Source organism: Populus euphratica, unplaced genomic scaffold (assembly GCF_000495115.2).
Source record: "Populus euphratica unplaced genomic scaffold, PopEup_1.0 scaffold624.1, whole genome shotgun sequence".
In the NCBI taxonomy this organism is placed as follows: Eukaryota; Viridiplantae; Streptophyta; class Magnoliopsida; order Malpighiales; family Salicaceae; genus Populus; species Populus euphratica.
Genome location: NW_011500326.1, coordinates 142341 through 161643, shown reverse-complemented (window position 1 = coordinate 161643; position 19303 = coordinate 142341). Strand labels below are relative to the sequence as shown.

General features: G+C 28.8%; 1 protein-coding gene across 1 annotated transcript; it reads left to right on the top strand.

Annotated features, from left to right (window-relative positions):
• The first annotated feature begins 10268 nt into the window (after positions 1-10268).
• LOC105113638 (HhH-GPD base excision DNA repair family protein) lies at positions 10269-14633 on the top strand. Its single transcript, XM_011009891.1, has 7 exons — positions 10269-10832; positions 10921-10980; positions 11964-12083; positions 12152-12249; positions 12606-13147; positions 13519-13625; positions 14187-14633. The coding sequence occupies exons 1-7, from the start codon at positions 10305-10307 to the stop codon at positions 14283-14285; spliced, it is 1554 nt and encodes a 517-aa protein (XP_011008193.1). The 5' UTR covers positions 10269-10304; the 3' UTR covers positions 14286-14633.
• The last annotated feature ends 4670 nt before the right edge of the window (positions 14634-19303 follow it).

Below are 19303 nucleotides of genomic sequence, written 5' to 3'. Positions count from 1 at the left end.
ACTCATGACCCGTAATGGGTTAGACATTTAGGTAAAGAGATGATATTTGCTCCCACCAATAAGAGATATAGAACATTGCATTGAGTTGGTGTTAGAAGTGAAACCACCATCTCAACCCCTTATTGAATGTCACCTATAGAGTTGGTTGAATTAAGGAAGCAATTAGGATAGTTGATTAACACTGTATATATACATCCTTTGAAGGCTTCTTATAGTATTCTTGTTTTGTTTCAAAATAAGGTAGGCAAGAGTTTTGCATATGTGTAAACTATCAAATTAACAATATATATATACATCCTTTGATTCAAGACATGACAGGCAAATTATATGGGGTTTTCATCTTTACAAAGCTAGACTTGCAATCCAAGTATTGGAAAGTTAGACTTGCTAAAGGGGATGGACACAAAATAACATGTGTAATAAGGTATGATGCATATGAACTCTTGGTTATATCATTTGGCTTAATAAATGCTCTAGCAACACTTTGATACATAGCTTAACAAAATTATGTGAAAAGAAGACTTACTTCATTTGGCTTAATAGAATTGTGTGGTCAAACTAATTAGTGGAAGATTTGGCATTTGGTTGTTCTATTTTAGTGGAGGGAAAATCTAAGGATTTTATACATCTTAATGATGGACTATTCAAAGTGATGGAAACAAAATTTAGTGGTTAAGTCAAGAGACTTGGTCATATGGCTAGACTATTCAGAGAAGATGTTGATTAGCCAAATTGTTTAGGATAAAGGCAGTATTAATGTCTTTAGAGGGAATCTTGGTGATGGACAATACGGGTAAAGAAGATAGAATTAAGAAATGGATCACGTAAGAATTAGTTAAAAAAAAAAATCCTTATGGTTGAGGAGGTTGCTTGGCCAACTGCTTTGGGTAGGGCATAATACACTTCAATGTTGAGATAGATTGGGGTGACAGAAGCAGAATATGTATGGTATGCATCTTAGCAAATGAATGGGCTTAGATAAAGAAAATAATGTTTTGGGGATTTAAAGTATCTTAATGATGGCTTGTGCAGGATGAAGAATTCAATAACCAAGTCACAAAGAATTTGGTTAAGGAATATATGGGGGATTGGTTTGGTATGCTATATTAGTGAGAAGATAGAATAGATATATAAGCATCTCCAATTAACAGATATACTGGGATGAGAATTCATTGCACCTTGACAATAGGGACTATTTAGGGTGAAAAATTCAGCAACCAAGTTAAGGATTTAGTTGAAGAACCAAACAAATCGATGAAGATGGTTTGATGTGCTACCTTGGTGGGGGGAGGAAATGACGTTGAGGATTTTAAGATTTCTGCACTTTGATAATGAGACTATTCAGTGTGGAGAATTTTCTGTAACCGAGTAAGGGGCTTGGTTAAGGAGTCGAACAAATCAATAAGGATTGTTTGGCATATTATCTTGATGGGAGGTTGTGGAGAATTATGGATATTCTATTAATTGTGAAGATGAATGGTTCATAGTGATGGAAGTAAAATGACATGCCTATATTAGGTTATCATATCGAGAATTTTTTATGGCTGAAACTTATGACATAGGTTGGACAACAAAGCTAGTGTGTCAATAAAATTTTGTGATTGATAAGGAGTGTATTGGGTACAGTAATAGTGTATGAAAACCAGATTAGACAGATTTGATACTAGGATGCTATGTGTGTATGCTTGAACAGGGCTGAGACTTATCGAAGAACTTTGACACAAGATATGTTGATCACCAAAACATAGTTGCTCATTTTTATACTTGCAACTTATATGTAAGGTAGTTAAAATAGTTCGTTAAATTTATAAGGTTTATTTGATTCTTCAAGGTGGGTTTTATGTGGTGTTGCTCACTGGAAAAATGGGATATCTGGGACACTATGGGAAGCATATAAATTTCATGAAAATAGCTTATGAGTGAATGAACTTAGAATGTGTAGTAGTAGTAGTAGTAGTAGTAGTAGTAGTAGTAGTAGTAGTAGTAGTAGTAGTAGTAGTAGTAGTAGTAGTAGTAGTAGTAGTAGTAGTAGTAGTAGTAGTAGTAGTAGTAGTAGTAGTAGTAGTAGTAGTAGTAGTAGTAGTAGTAGTAGTAGTAGTAGTAGTAGTAGTAGTAGTAGTAATAATAATAATAATAAAGAAAGAGAAGAAGAAGAAGATGATGAGAACTTTGAGATGGAATATTAATGTAACGATTAAACAATGATAATAACAAATGTCAAGGTTAGAGGTTCCACTAATGGTATATCAAACAAGTATAGTATAAACTCTTATTATTGAATTGGAAACCACACACAAAGGAGGTTCCAATCAGATTATATATTGTTAACATGATTACATTAGTCATCTTATTCAATTAATGCTAATACTTGTAAATCTCGTCAAGCATTCATGATTATAACTTATGTTAACAACAAATCAAGTTCCTTTCATAGCTCAGGTGTCGGTTATACCATACATTATGGGCTATGAAAGTGCCAAGCATTTGTTGTACCAAGTGTTATACAACATAAATCAAGATTAGTCATTTAACAAGCAAAGTATTAAAGAGTGAACAAGATAGCAAATATAAAACATGTTAGTATCAAACATTAAAGTCCATATTAAGTTTACATTATACTTATTCTTACACCATTAGTGTAACCTTTTCACCTTGACATAATTAACTTAGCTAGACATAATGAAAGAAAGCAAAATAGATAAACAAAATAAGAACATAAAAGTTAACTAAGTAAAGGAAAGGAAATGAAAGGCATAAACTTAATATTAATGAAAACAAAGCATAAAAAATACAAAGAGAGAAAGGAAGAGCATGATCTTGATCTGAACACCAAGATGCCTAAATGCATGGCAAATGCCTCCTTTTATAGGCCAAAAATGGGAACTATTGATTTGATGACTAATTGATAAGTGGGTGACCAACTTTTGACTTGGTGACAATCCTTATCTTCTCTTGTCTGCCCAAAACGTCATTGATAACGTCAAAATTGGAGCCAGTTGCAAACATGAAAGTTGTAGGCAATTGTCTCAGCTTTCTTGTGTAAAAATTTCAGCTCATTTGGACTTCTAGAACTCCAGATATGGCCAAAATACCGAACAGTGCTCGGGCTGGAAGACAGATTCGGGCTTCTTTGTTGTTGCTACAATTTGGACTTGATAATGGCCTTTTTAGATCTTGGGCTCCATATGAAAGTTGTAGGCCTATGTCTTACCTTTCCATCCATATAAATTGGACCTAAATCTGAGATATATAGCTCTAGATATGACCCAATTACCGAACAGTGTTCCGGTTTGGATTGCACCGACATCTCTTTTCTAAGTTTGGCCATCTCTTTATCCTTACAATTTAAGTTCTTCGAGTCATCAATCAATCCTTTCATTTATGTTATAGGCCTGCATTAAAAATAGACATTTACCACAAATTAAATGTATCTTATATTATTAGATATATTATTATAAAACATGCTTTGGTTAAGGAGTTATTGATACTTCAAATGCAAAATGATGATATAAAACCATGATAAAAATGCACTTTTAAGTACTAATCAGTTGTAATTAGGGTTTATCAAAGATGGAGATCAATGAACTGGTCTTCGATACTTTAAGATGGTTTTAAAGTTTGATTTGACTCGGTTGAGAGACAAACAGGGCCTTAAAGAAGAATATAGTCATGAATTGGTTCATAAACTAGTTGACGATGTGACTGTCAAAGTTTCCCAAACATCTTAGATTTGATTGGTAAAATTATGTTTGGATATAAGCTAGACTTAGAGGTTTTGTGAGGGTGACATGGAATTGTGATAGTAGGCAAACTTGGTGCAAAGGTATTTCTGGTGAGGGAGGTTTGTAATGAGGTTAAATTCATCAAGGGTACACTGATAAAAATAATGTTAGAATAAGATAGTGGTACAATGTCAAGATTGATAACATTGATGAAATCGACAGAGTCAACATAATCAGCAGCAGGGGTTAACAACAAGCCTAGAGATAAATAGTCTAAGACTTGATGAAAAACACTATTAAAACGGATGGAAACATGCATAGACAGTGACAACATGCATGGGTGGTGGTAGATTCAGCAATAATGTACATCTAACAATTTAACAGGACATAAGTTGGTGTTCGACATGAACTCAAACTTGGATGATGGACAATTCAAAACATGTTGAGGCATAGTAGAATTGGCAGAAAAGGTGTTAGTAGTTTAACAATTGGTTTGTGTGAGACAAGTTAAGGGATTTGTGGCAATTTATGATAGTTTTTAGTAGTTTCTTGTAAGGTAAAAAAATGGCCAGAATTAAGGGACATGTGTTATGAAATGTGCTCAAACTTGGTGACAAATTCCTATTGTGACTTCCATTATGCTTTGTAATATGTAGGTTGTAAGTATTATTGTGTAGCATGTAATGCAAGTTATATAGATAGGCAAAACCATTATGCATAACATACACATGAATGAACTTATGTATATCCTTTTGAGTTAATGAAATGTTGAGATTTGATTCTATAATAACTTATGTGTTTATATATGTTGCATCCTTTCTACTTGTGTGTTCCATATGTCTTGTAGCAAGGAAGAGTGCGAGGAAACCTCTTGGTGATAGGAAACACTTAGTTGCTAAACAAACACGTATGGATCAATAGAGGGAAGGCTAACTCTGGCTTGAGGCTGGAAATTTTTTACGAGAAAAATCTAACCCCATGTGGTATTGGTGTGATTGGTTTTAAGATTGTGCACCCTAAAGTCATAGAAGTTATTCGAAAACAGTTAGTGTGTCTTGAGATTTTGATAGGGCAAGAGGAAGACGATGAAGAATGCTTTATCATTGATTGATTAAGTGAAACTATGAAAAGCGTTGAAATGGCTAAAATTTTGTACATTTCTCTTGTGGCATAGTCAAATGAATAGTTGAAAGTTGCTACATAATCAAATGAATAGTTGAAAGTTGCTAAAAAAACTGTTGTCATTATGAAATAGACAATAACAAACATTCCTAGTGGGGTAAATACATATAAGCCTAAAGTTCTTGAATTGAAGTCTTTTGATAGGGTAAAAAATTTCAAGAAACTTGAAAAATTCTTGTGGGACATGAAGCAATAGTTTAATGTTGCAAAAATCAGTGCGGCCAAACAAGTGGATCTCATTATGATGTATCTCAAATTTAATTTTTCTTACCTTTTAGTCCTTAAATGTTGAGAAAATCATTAAAAAAAATGAGTGGATAAGAAAAAGTTTTGGTCAACCACTTTTGATTGAAAAAACAATTTTGATGTTGATGGATTCATTTTGAAGAGGAGAGCTTAATTGAGATGGTTTTATTTTTTAACTATGTTAAAACAAAATTGCTTATAACCAAGAAATGTTTGTTTTATTAATTAAATTTTAAGTTTTAAATTGATTTGACAGTGTTTTGTCTTAGAATTGGGGTTATTTGGGCTTTTATGATTTTTTTTTTTAGAGTTTTTAGGTGAAAAATAGTTGAAATTTGAGTTTTTAGTTTAAAATACTCGTACCATGATTTTCAATGACCTCCGGTGGCTAGAATTTGCACCAATGAACTACATGTTGTCCATAAAAAAGACTACAAAGTTAAAAAAAAAAAAATCAGTCATGTTTGAGCTTTATAATAAGGCAAACGCAAAAGCCTAGAATTTAAAAAATAGTAATGCTTGGCCTTTTTTAAAAGTTTGGGCATGTTTGAACCTTTCATTGCGTGCCTCACTTGGGCTTTAATTTTTAGGCCAGGTATTTTTTTTATTGTATATTTTTTTTATATTGCTTCTCAAATTAGGAACCTTTTATTTATTTATATAGTTTTGTAAAAATTATTACGTTTTTTTTATTAAAGTTTTCTTTTCAAACCATGATGAGTTTTTATTTTAAAAGTATTTTTTTAATAATAAAAACATGTTTATAGCTAAACAAAAATGAAAAGAAAATATAAGAAAATGAAGTTTTAATTAAATAAATGCTTCTTCTTTTTTTCACTTTGATTTAAACCATTGATATTTTTATGAATATTTACTTTAATTTCTTTGTCATAAAACTAAGCTTCCCATAAAAAAGGATATGCTTTGTTAAAAAAACAGGAACATGTGAATAAGAATGATGAATTTCAACTCAAGAAAAAATAATTTCCCTTTAGAATTCAAAAATTAAATTGGTAGATTTCTTATAAATATTTATTTTAATCACCATAAATAAAATAAAAATAAATTTTAAAAATAACCTCACGTCATTTTGTAGACATGTTGATTTTATAGGGTATTTAGGGTTAAAATATCTTTACTAAGATTTCTATGGTGTTTAAAAGATGTTTTTAAATAAAAATGAGTTGTGAAGATAAAAAATTCTTTCTCTGATTTTTCAATTATTAAAAATGACAAAGAAATTTACATGAAGATGACTCATTGTTTATCCAAGTGCCTGACGTGTTGTTCATTATATTAAAAAGAATTGAATGAAAGGCATGTCATTTTTTTTTTTAAAAAAAAAAGGGTAGGCATCACCTTTTTCTCATAAGCTTAACATATGAGCTTGGTGTCTTCTTAGTTTTTATTTTTTAAAATTTAATTTTTAATTAATTAACTCTTGCTTATTTTTAAAATTATTTAGTTTATTTTTTAAAATATTAATTGATATTTTAGATTGTTTATGGAATTTCATAATACTCAAAGAGATTATTGTGATTTATCTTTAATTTTTTTAAATCTTAGATAAATAAATTGTATTTATATAATGCATTTTTAAGAATAAAAATCACATGTAATTAAAACTAGAATTAACCTTGAGGATAAATAAAATAAAATGAATAAACTAAAAAGAAAAAATGAGATAAAATATTTGCATGTCCATTTATTTTTTGCTTTTTACAAGGAATATGAACTTTTCACTTCAATTTTTATTTAACATTAATAACTTTTTTATTATTATTCAATTAATTTTATTAAAGGAAAAAATAATTTTTCCATTACTTGATTTAAAAAAATTATTATACCAGCAAAAACATTCATAAAAATGCTTTTTGCTAAATAATGTAACACAGTGTACTAGTTAGTACTTTGTGTGTATTAGCTATTTAATCCATGTTCCGCCATGGATTGTTTATTTTAATGTGTTTTTTATATAAAAATTCAAATTTTAAATTGAAAAATCTATGCAAATATTTAATTAAATAAATTGATAATTATCTATGCGTAAAAAAAAACAAAAAAAAAGTCGCTAAAAACAACCAAAAGAGAAATTAAAAAATAAACAAAAGAGAAATTAAAAAAATAAAAGATAAATATCGATCAAGATATTTAATCATACAAAACCAGATATTTCATTGAACTTTTTTATTTAAATTAATAAAAGATAAACTCATCACCTAAAAAAACTTGTGACCTAAAAAATAAAAATAAATAAAATTAATTGAATAAACCCACACCTAAATAAAAACTTAGTATGCAAAGCCAAACATATCAAAAATATTATTTAAAAATGAATATTTTATATTTTAAAAAATAAAACTCATTTGTATATGAGAAAAAAATTATAGATAAATTAAAATAATATCTTGAAAAATCAAACACAAACAAAATAATTGTTTTTTAAAAAAACTTATATTAATAAAAGGCATACAAAACTTATGACCTATCTCATAAGACTAGGATAAAGTGATAAAAAAGAATTTGAAGATAATCATAAAACCAATATTCAGAACAAAAACTAATACAAAACGATAAGAATGTACTAAGTCGAATCCCTAATAAATCAAATGTTAAAAGAAGAAACCAGAAAGAAAAATCAATCATATAAAATAAAATAAAAACATGAGGGTGAAAAAAAAAGAATTAGAGGGCAAACAAAAATGTTAAATTAGAAGGTTAAATTGAATAAAAAAATATCTTTAATGAAAGGGAAAAGAAATCAAAACAATAAAGGTCAAATTTGAAAAGAATAAAACAAATAAAAACTTTAATTAAAGGATAAAATTGAATGCAAAAATAACTTTAACAGAAGGGTCAAGAAATTTTTAAAAAAAGAATAAGAATCAAAATTAAAAAAAAACATATGAGAAATTATAATTTAAGGACTAAATTAAAAAAAAAAACTTCTATAAAAAAAATAAGAATGGAATAAGAAATCCAAAGAATGAGATCTAAAATTGAAAAACCAAAACTAAAAAAAACAATCATATATTTTATCTGGTAGAAGAGAGAAAAAAAATGAAAAAAAAATCATCAGTAATAATCCGCCCATTATACGTTATCATGTGTCACACCATATGCAAAAGGACACGATGACACATTCAAAAAGACAACAAAAGGTTAAGTTTGATCACTGGTTGGTCTTGAACGCCTTATCTAATTCCATGGACGTGATCCTAAAGCTAGTATATACCTAGCATGTGGCATCATCATTTAAGAAATTTAAAAATCAATGTGAAAAATATCAAAATGTCTTATTAACCTTGGTAATTATCCAAAACACCCATATGAAAGTACAAATATATGTCTGAATGCAAACCTTATTTTTTTTTGTCTTTTTTAAAGTTAAGTTTGTATTTTTATTATACATTAAAATGAAAAAACTCAAAAAACCCTTGCCCAACAACTTAACATTTTTTGTTATCATGGGGTGAAAAAATATTTTTATTATTTAATTATTTTAAAAAAATTAAAAAAATAATTGGTCAATAACTCTAAATTTGATTAATTTTAAGGGTAAAAACATATTTTTTAATGTGCAAAAAAATAGAAAAAAAAATTAAATAACCCCTGGCGATCTTTAAATGAGCAAAGCACACCCACAATCAAGACTTTTTTTTGCACTCAAGGGAAAAATAGTAATTATAGTATAACAATCCATAATAATATATAATAATATGTGTTTGTTACTATAATAAAATATCCATATTACATGTATTTTGTTAAATATATCTATTTATCACATAATTTATAGGTTTAACCAAAGTCGAGCTCTTGTAACTTATTTTATTAGACATCGTTGTTTCATTATTAGGGATATATTTCAAGTACACTAAAATTGAAAAACCAAAACTAAAAAAAAAACAATCATATATTTTATTTGGTAGAAGAGAGAAAAGAAATGAAAAAAAAAATCATCAGCAATAATTCACCCATTATACGTTATCATGTGTCACACCATATGCAAAAGGACACGATGACACATTCAAAAAGACAACAAAAGGTTAAGTTTGATCACTGGTTGGTCTTGAACACCTTATCTAATTCCATGGACGTGACCCTAAAGCTAGTGTATACCTAGCATGCGGCATCATCATTTAAGAAATTTAAAAGTCAATATAAAAAATATCAAAATGTCTTATTGATCTTGGTAATTACCCAAAACACCCGTATGAAAGTACAAATATATGTCTGAATGCAAACCTTATTTTTTTTTGTCTTTTTTAAAGTTAAGTTTGTATTTTTATTATACATTAAAATGAAAAAACTCAAAAAACCCTTGCCCAACAACTTAACATTTTTTGTTATCATGGGGTGAAAAAATATTTTTATTATTTAATTATTTTAAAAAAATTAAAAAAATAATTGGTCAATAACTCTAAATTTGATTAATTTTAAGGGTAAAAACATATTTTTTAATGTGCAAAAAAATAGAAAAAAAAATTAAATAACCCCTGGCGATCTTTAAATGAGCAAAGCACACCCACAATCAAGACTTTTTTTTGCACTCAAGGGAAAAATAGTAATTATAGTATAACAATCCATAATAATATATAATAATATGTGTTTGTTACTATAATAAAATATCCATATTACATGTATTTTGTTAAATATATCTATTTATCACATAATTTATAGAGTTAACCAAAGTCGAGCTCTTGCCATCGTAGTTTTATTGTTAGGGATATATTTCAGGGATATATTTCAAGTATGATATAATTTTTTTAAATTATTATAGGCTGTTTGTTTTTGTATTTTAAAAGTGTTTTTGAAAAAAAATAAATTTTTATTTCAAATTATTTTTTTAATATTTTCAAATTGTTTTTATATGCTATTTAAAAATAAATTTTAAAAAATAAAAAATATTTTTTTCATATATTTTTTAAAAATAATATTTTAAAAATAATTACTATTACAACACTAAATAATCTTAATGATATTGACAGCTGAAATAAAAGTAAATGAGAAACAATTTTTGACGAGTTAAAAGGTAACATGGGAAGTAACGAGTAGAATTTGGCAATGATATTGACAGCTGAAATAAAAGTAAACGAGAAACAATTTTTGACTAGCTAAAAATCGCAACATGGGACTTCGGTTTCACTGCCACACATGTCTGCCAACACAAACCCAAAAGTGAGTGGGTGGCGCGGGGTGGGTCGATTCGAATTCTCGAAAGCACCTTCTTCGAGGAGCAGCAGGCTCATACAAAAAGTGAACACAAAACCCCACCTCACAACAGCAACAACAATGGATGAGGAGGGTATCGAGAAGCCAAGTAAGAGGAAAAGAAATGCTGCCATAGCCAAACCAAAGGAGCAGCGTCAACATTCAGCTAAAAAACAAGTAGTAGCTGACATTGAAGACCTGTTCTCTGACAAAGAAACCCAGAAAATCAGAGCCTCATTGCTTGACTGGTACGACCACAACCAAAGAGACCTTCCTTGGAGAAGAATAACACAAACAAAAGAAACCCCATTTAAAGAAGAAGAAGAAGAAGAAGAAGAAGAGAGGGCGTATGGGGTGTGGGTATCTGAAGTTATGTTGCAGCAGACCAGAGTTCAGACTGTGATTGATTACTACAATCGATGGATGTTAAAATGGCCCACTCTACACCATCTGGCTCAGGCTTCTCTTGAGGTTTTTACACTTTTTAACTATAAATAAATTCAATGCCCTATTTATTTGTCTAAAATCACTGGTTGATTTTTTTTTCTTGTTTATGTAGGAAGTGAATGAGATGTGGGCTGGTTTAGGGTATTATAGGCGAGCACGGTTTCTGTTGGAGGTAAACCTCAGGTTAATTGGTTTTGTATTTTTTGAGTTGTTGCTTGTATTTCTCTTCTTCCGTTGCTTTACTATTACGTAATTTCAGTTAATATCAGATTTGTGGGAACTTTGATTTCTTAGCTTAATTTCTATTTGTAAGTGCATGTCTTACAGTTTCTATGTTCCATTCATTTAGATGGTTAAAAAGCTTCATTCTTTTCTTCAATGCTTGATGTAATTGGCTAATTAGGGAAAATCTTCGTTCCCCAGACACCTTAAGGTTCTAGAAACTTGTGTGAAGTTTTATTTGCTCCATGTTGTGGGCCTTGTGTAAGGAAACTGAATTATTTGAGGAGAGAGTTCTTCTGAATCCTGATATAATCTTAATTGTTGAGGATAGGAATTTTAGAGTTTATCCGTGGAGGTCCTGTAGAAATAGAATGGTGCCTTTTCATTCTGAGCTGCAGTGGGAAGTCAGATATCATGGTAATGTTTGTGATCATGTTTACTGGTGATCACTACCTGTTGAGTTTCTCTGGTATAGTTGATGTCATTGCTCCAATGGTCCATGAAGCTTTATTCAGGATAATGGGATGACACCTGGGATTTGATATACCCTGGATTAAACTTTATAGCTATTAATTTCCATTATGATTTTTATTTGCCTTATTTTTTGTTGGCATGTCTATTGCCTTTTTAGATTGCCTTCTTTTGCAATTTAGGAGCTTTTATGACTACATTGGTGATTGGTCCTAGTTCTCTATGCGAATTTTGAATAAGAAATGAAACCTCGATCTGATTTTTTTCAATTGGTGGGATATTGAAAAGGAAATGAAAAAAAAAAGTTGAGATAGAAAAGGGCATGGGTTTTCTCTTAAATAGAATGTGAATGGCTAATTTAAATAGAAGAAAGACGATTTTATGCTTTACACTTAGAAATCATGTATATAGCTTCTGTAGCAATAGTGAACAATTTTTAGCTTCATTTTGTTATGGCTTTAGGGAGCCAAGATGATTGTAGCTGGCGGAGATGGATTTCCTAAAATTGTTTCTTCCCTACGGAAGGTTCCCGGAATAGGAGACTATACAGCTGGTGCAATTGCCTCAATAGCATTCAAAGAAGTGAGTATATTCTATGTTTTTTCCTTTTGAATTATACAAGGGGAAGTTTTCAAGATATTTTATGTCAGGTGGTGCCAGTGGTTGATGGGAATGTAATAAGGGTACTTGCTAGGTTAAAGGCAATTTCAGCTAATCCAAAAGACAAGGTGACAGTCAAGAAATTTTGGTGAGATTTTATGCTTTCTACAATTTATTTCTTCAATTCAGGGTTTTAGCCCATTCTAGTTTGATGGACACTAGTTTTACAACGAGACAAATTATAATCTCCAATGCAACCTGATTAATGTGGTAAAAAATTGGTGCCCTGTAGATCATGCAACTGCATGTATTGTGCCCCTGGTTCCTCTCTCTAACAATTCAGTATACCTTCAAGATAGATTTTTTAGCTCTCCTCTTTCAATCTGGCAAACTGCTATCACTTAAACTCGTATTCATAGTACATAACTGTCAATCTGCACCTGGCATCTACTTAAATTATTTCTGCATTTGTTATGATTGTTCATTTAAAATCCTTGTGGTCAGGAAGCTAGCAGCTCAACTAGTCGATCCTCATCGTCCTGGGGATTTCAATCAGTCTCTGATGGAACTTGGTGCAACTGTGTGCACTCCAGTGAACCCAAGCTGTTCTTCATGTCCTGTTTCAGGCCAATGCCGTGCACTTACAATCTCCAAGCTGGATAAGTTAGTTCTGATTACAGATTATCCTGCTAAGAGCATAAAGTTAAAGCAAAGACATGAATTTTCTGCTGTTTGTGCTGTGGAGATATCTGGAAGTCGAGATCTAATTGAGGGAGACCAATCCAGTAGTGTATTTCTTCTCGTAAAGAGGCCAGATGAAGGTTTGCTTGCTGGACTGTGGGAGTTCCCATCTGTCATGCTGGGAAAAGAAGCTGACTTGACCAGAAGGAGAAATGAAATGAATCGCTTTCTGAAAAAATCATTTAGACTTGATCCACAGAAGACCTGTAGTGTACTTCTGAGGGAAGATATTGGAGAATTTATTCACATTTTCACTCACATTCGTCTTAAGGTTTATGTAGAACTGTTGATAGTACATCTTAAAGGTTTGAGGACCCTCCTACTCCCCTTCCCTCTTTTCCTTTGCAAATGTTGTTTGCATTACAATTACTATTTCAAGCTTTCAAATTTCAAAATATTTCTGGTGTCATTGTTGGATAATGAATGGTTGAGATTGATGATGGAATCAATATATTATAATCATGTGGTGATACTCGATACTTAAATCTGTTATATCCGGATGACATAAAATAGCCATTTTGGCAAAGATTTTTGGCTGTCTCATTCATTTAGGGTTTATACATGTCTTGAGACTATAGATAGTCCGGAACTAATTTATAAGATGCTCAAACACATTGCTGCTCAATCTTGCCTGTCCACTATCTGCATCCTTCACGTGATTTCTGTTTGCTTGCAGGTGACATGAGCGACTTGTTTAGTAAGCAAAGCGGAGAAAATATGACCTGGAAATGTGTAGATCGCAAGGCCCTTTCAAGCTTGGGATTAACATCTGGAGTGAGAAAGGTAATGATTGGACTGGGCAAGAAAAAAGTTATTTTTTCATTCCCCATCTTTTATATTATTCAGATGGGTAATTTGTTGATTGGATTGGTCCATGAAATCTTCACGGACTGCATTCATGATTAGGATGTTATGCTCCACATTGCTGTAACTAGATTGTGTTAACCAATGAACAGATATTTGTGAGGTCACTGCACTGGTTGGTATTCATGGAAAAACACCATCCATTGGTATGGCTTAGCTGGTAGCTAAAGATAGCCAGCAAAATCTACACAATTTACGTAGTTTTATGGATAATTTTCCTCATATAAGCTCCTGTTAGATTGGAATAACAGTTGCATATTTCAAAACTGATTGAAAAGGTTAAAATATCCACATCAAGCACACTATCAAGTTGATTCATAACAAGGTTTATTCTTGAAATAGTAACAAGCCAAGCATTGTACAGTGCATTTCTTATTCTTTACATGTTGTTTTCAGTATGAGGCGTTCGACCATTGTTTTCTAAGTTGAGCCATTTTGCTTTTAAAATTGTTTTCCCTGAAAGTGTCTTCTTTGATGCAGGTCTGCACTATGGTTCAAAAGTTTAAGCAGAAAAGTTTGTCCACTGTTTCTGCTGCAGCACGAAAAAGAACCAACTCAAAGAAAACTGGATCATCCTGAACTGGAACATGCTGCAGTGGATTCGTTGGTAAAGATCATCGGTATTGTACTAAATCAGTGGAAAAGGTTTTCTTCATGCCTGTGAATAGAATCCATGATTTATTTTTTATTGGCTTCCAGATATATCTAGCCACGTATTAGTATTGATGGAGTAAGATGCATGCTTAGAAATGTTTTGACATTGGATTATGATGCTCAAAATGTTTGCTTCAGCAGAAGCAACATCTTCTGCCTATTTTTTGGTATACAAAGCAGCGCAATGCTTCCAGGCTTTTAAGTTGTAATGCGGATTTTATTTATTAACAATGAAATTTATTGAAATTAGTTAACCTCTTCCTTTCTTTGACAATCGAAACAACAGATCAAATGCATGGAGGCACCACCATGCATGTGATCAACCTCTTGTAAGAATTTGCATGAACTGTTAGCAAATTGAACAATTTCGTGCTGTGGACTGTCAGAAAATTTTGTTTTTCTGATATGAAAAATTTAGTGAACTATGAAAGCTCTTTTTCCCCCATAAGTAGAGGAAATTAAGTTAATGAGGACTTCTTGTTCTTCTTTTGTATATAAATAGAGCAGAAGGTGTACATTCTCTATATATCAATTCTACCTAGATCCCTTTCGGCCTATGATTTAGAGGTTGCTAGCCCTTGGCGCAAGGGGCGTTTCAGACATGATGGAAATCATCCCGCAGTTTTTCTGCAAAGGAAAGGCTGCATTGCCAACCGTTGGAGGCGGTCTTTGCAGTGTAGAAGTTTTTCTTTTACACACGCGAGGTGCATACCCACGTGTTGTTGTGGTTCATCCTTAATAATATTATAATTATATAAATAATGGAAATTAAAGGTGTAATAAAGCTAATATTATATGATAGAAAAAAAAGTTGTGTTGGTGATAAAAAACTTAGAGATTAAATAAAATGATTTATAGCAATTCATAGAATTTTAAAAGAACTGATATAGTGTTTTCGCCATATAAATTTGCTTTTCTGTTAATAAAAAATAAAAAAATTACAAAGTTAAATTCTCTATCAGTTTTAATTTTGGAAGGGAAAAAATCCATGAGAAAAAAAGTTGTAACAAGGGAAAAAATCCATGAGAAAAAAAGTTGTAATAGTTGACAATGTTTTATGAGAAAAACTACAGTATTTTTTCTAATAAAATGAACAAAGATAATTTTATAAAAAATCATAAAAAAATAATTTTAAAAAATATTATAGCAATTCATAGTGTCTTGTGAAAAAAATAACAACGCTTTCCTCGTATGATTTAGTTTTATTGTAATTATAATTCTTAACAACTCAATATTATAAAAAAATCAATAAAAATAAGTTTTGAAAAAAAATCATAAAAAAATCATGTGGGGAAACATTGCAATAATTCACAGTGTTTTTTTTTAAATATAATTCTTAACAACTCAATATTATAAAAAAATCAATAAAAATAATTTTTGAAAAAAAATCATAAAAAAATCATGTGGGGAAACATTGCAATAATTCAGTGTTTTTTTTTTAAATATAAAGTTAAATTCTTAATCAGTTTAATATTAAAAAAAAATCAACAATTTTTTTTTAAAAAACACAAAAATAACAAGGGGAAAAAACTTCAGTTCAATATTAAAAAAAAATCAACAAAATTTTTTAAAAAAACACAAAAAGAACAAGGGGAAAAAAACCATGTTGAAAATACTGTAACAAGTTACAGTGTTTTGTGATGAGAGCTATAGTGCTTTCCCAAATGATTTAGCCTTATTTGTAATGACTTATAATTATAATTTTCAACAAGCTCAATATGCAAAAAATAAAATTATCAAAGACTATTTTGAAAAAATCTTAAGGAAAAAAAAAACAAGTGGAGAGACATTGTAGCAATTCATAGTGTTTTATGAGAAAAGCTATAATATTTTCTCCACATGATTAAGTTTTATTACAAAGTTAAATTCTAACTAGCTCAATATTAAAAAAAAATAACACCGACAAAGATAATTTTTAAAAAATATTACAAAAAAACATAAAAGAAACTGAAAAATATTACAAAAAAAAAACATAAAAGAAACTAGAAAAAAACCAGGTGAGGAAAAACTTTAGCAATCCATAGTATTTTGTAAGGAAAGTTACAGCGTTTTCTCTACATAATTTAACCTTACTTGTATTTACTTGTAATTGTAATTCTTAACCGATTTAATATTTAAAAAATAAAATTAAAAAAATAAAATTGATAAATATAATTTTAAAAAATAAAAAAATAAAATAGAAAAATCATGTGGAAAAACACCATAGCAATCTATAATATTTTAAAGAAAAAAATTCTAAAATAAAATTTTTAATCAGTTTAATATTAAAAATAAAAATAAAAATAAAAATAATATAAATAATTTTTAAAAAACAAAAACAGTGTATTGGGCATGGATGAACATAATTTCCCACATCCTTTAACTTGTGTGTGTGTGTGTGTGTGTGGGGGGGGTACTTATTCTGTAACTTGAGTTTTTATGCTACTTAGGTTACAAAATATAAAAGATAAATAAGATAACATGTTTGCGAGCTGCCACGAGCTTATAAAATAAATATATTTGATAATGTTATAATTGTAAATCAGCACCATGTAAGTAATACAAATTAAAGGTATGATAAAGCTAATATTTCATGACGGGAAAAAAAAGTTATGTTAGTGATAAAAAAAACTTAGAGATTAAACAAAATGATTTGTAGTAATCTATAATAGTTTGTAAAGAAAAATACAGTATTTTCATCATATGATTTAACTTTTTTGTTAATAAAAATAAAAAAATACAAAGTTAAATTCTCTACTAACTTAATATTAAAAAAAAATTGATAAAGATAATTTTGAAAGGATAAAAACCCATGAGGAAAAATGTTATAGCAATTGACAATTCTTTGTAAGGAAAATTATAGTGTTTTCCCAAACACAATCGATAAAGATAATTTTAGAAAGAATCATAAAAAAAAAACCTATTTAGAAAAATATTATAGCAATCTACAGTGTTTTGTGAAGAAAACAACGCTTTCCTCATATGATTTAGTTTTATTGTAATTATAATTTTTAACTAACTCAATATTTAAAAAAAATCATCAAATTTTTTTTTAAAAAAAATCATAAAAAAATATGTGGGAAAACACTACAACAATTCACAGTGTTTTAAAAAAAAAATTACAAAACTAAATTCTCAATCAACTCAATATTAAAAAAAAATCAACAAAGATAATTTTTGAAAAAATAAGAACAAAAAAACCATGCTGGAAATATTATAGCAATTTATAATGTTTTGTGATGAAAGTTGCAATGCTTCTCTATATGATTTAGCCTTATTTGTAATAATTTATAATTATAATTATCAACTAGTTTATTATTAAAAAAATAAAATTGACAAATATAATTTTAAAAAAAATCATAAGAAAAAAACTACATGGAGAGCAATCCACGGTGTTTTGTAAGAAAAGTTATAGTGTTTTCCCCACATAATTAAGCTTTATTAGAAAGTTAAATTCTAACCAGCTCAATATTTAAAAAATAACATCGATAAAGATAATTCAAAAAAAATATTACAAAAAAGAAAACACAAAAGAAACTGGAAAAAGACTATATGAAGAAAAATTGTATCAATCCATAGTGTTTTGTGAGGAAAGTTACAGTATTTTCCTCACAGAATTAAGCTTTATTAGAAATTTAAATTCTAACCAGCTCAATATTTAAAAAATAACATCGACAAAGATAATTTAAAAAACAATATAACAAAAAAAAATAAAAGAAACTGGAAAAAGACTATATGAAGAAAAGTTATATCAATCCATAGTGTTTTGTGAGGAAAGTTACAGTGTTTTTCCCAAATAATTTTGTCTTATCTTATTTATAATTGTAATTCTTAATCAATTTAATATTAAAAAAATAAAAATAACAAAAGATAATTTTAAAAAAACATAAAAAACTGTGGAAAAAAACACTGTAATAATCTACAGTAATTTGTGAGAAAAGCTATAGTGCTTCTCTCACATATTGTAACTTCCCATATGATTTAGCTTTATTGTAATTATAATTCTTAACCAACTTAATATTAAAAAAAAATTGACTAAGATAATTTTGAAAAAAATCATTAAAAAAATCATATGGAAAAATACTACAACAATTCACAGCATTTTAAAGAAAAAAATTACAAAACTAAATTCTTAATCAGCTCAATATTAAAAAAATAAAAGTGACATAAATAATTTTTTTAAAAAAAACTATATAAAAAAATACTATAATAATTCACAGTATTTCAAAGAAAAAAATTATAAAATAAAATTTTTAATCAATTCATTATTGAAAAAGTAAAACCGATAGAAATAGTTTAAAAAAATAAAAAAAATACAAAGAAAAAGTTAAAGAAACGAAAAGGTGAAAAAAAGGAAAAGAAAAATAATTTAAAAAAAAATATTACAAAAAAAAACTAGGAAAAGACTATATAAAGAAAAATTGTATCAATCCATAGTGTTTTGTGAGGAAAGTTACAGTATTTTCCTCACAGAATTAAGCTTTATTAGAAATTTAAATTCTAACCAGCTCAATATTTAAAAAATAACATCGACAAAGATAATTTAAAAAACAATATTACAAAAAAAAATAAAAGAAACTGGAAAAAGACTATATGAAGAAAAGTTATATCAATCCATAGTGTTTTGTGAGGAAAGTTACAGTGTTTTTCCCAAATAATTTTGTCTTATCTTATTTATAATTGTAATTCTTAACCAATTTAATATTAAAAAAATAAAAAATGACAAAAGATAATTTAAAAAAAAAACATAAAAAACTATGTGGAAAAAAACACTATAGTAATCTACAGTAATTTGTGAGAAAAGCTATAGTGTTTCTCTCATATATTATAACTGTAATTCATAACTAGCTCAATATTAAAAAATAAAATCAAGAAAGATAATTTTAGAGAAAATCATATAAAAACAAAAAAAAACACATAAAGAAACACCGTAGCAATCAATAATATTTTAAGAAAAAAATTAT

Excerpts from the sequence above, each read along its gene's own strand:
- LOC105113638 (XM_011009891.1), top strand. The coding sequence starts at position 10,305 with ATGTCTGCCAACACAAACCCAAAAGTGAGTGGGTGGCGCGGGGTGGGT. Across the intron at positions 12,084-12,151 it reads CCTCAATAGCATTCAAAGAA|GTGGTGCCAGTGGTTGATGG; the intron begins GTGAGTATATTC and ends ATTTTATGTCAG. Across the intron at positions 12,250-12,605 it reads GTGACAGTCAAGAAATTTTG|GAAGCTAGCAGCTCAACTAG; the intron begins GTGAGATTTTAT and ends CCTTGTGGTCAG.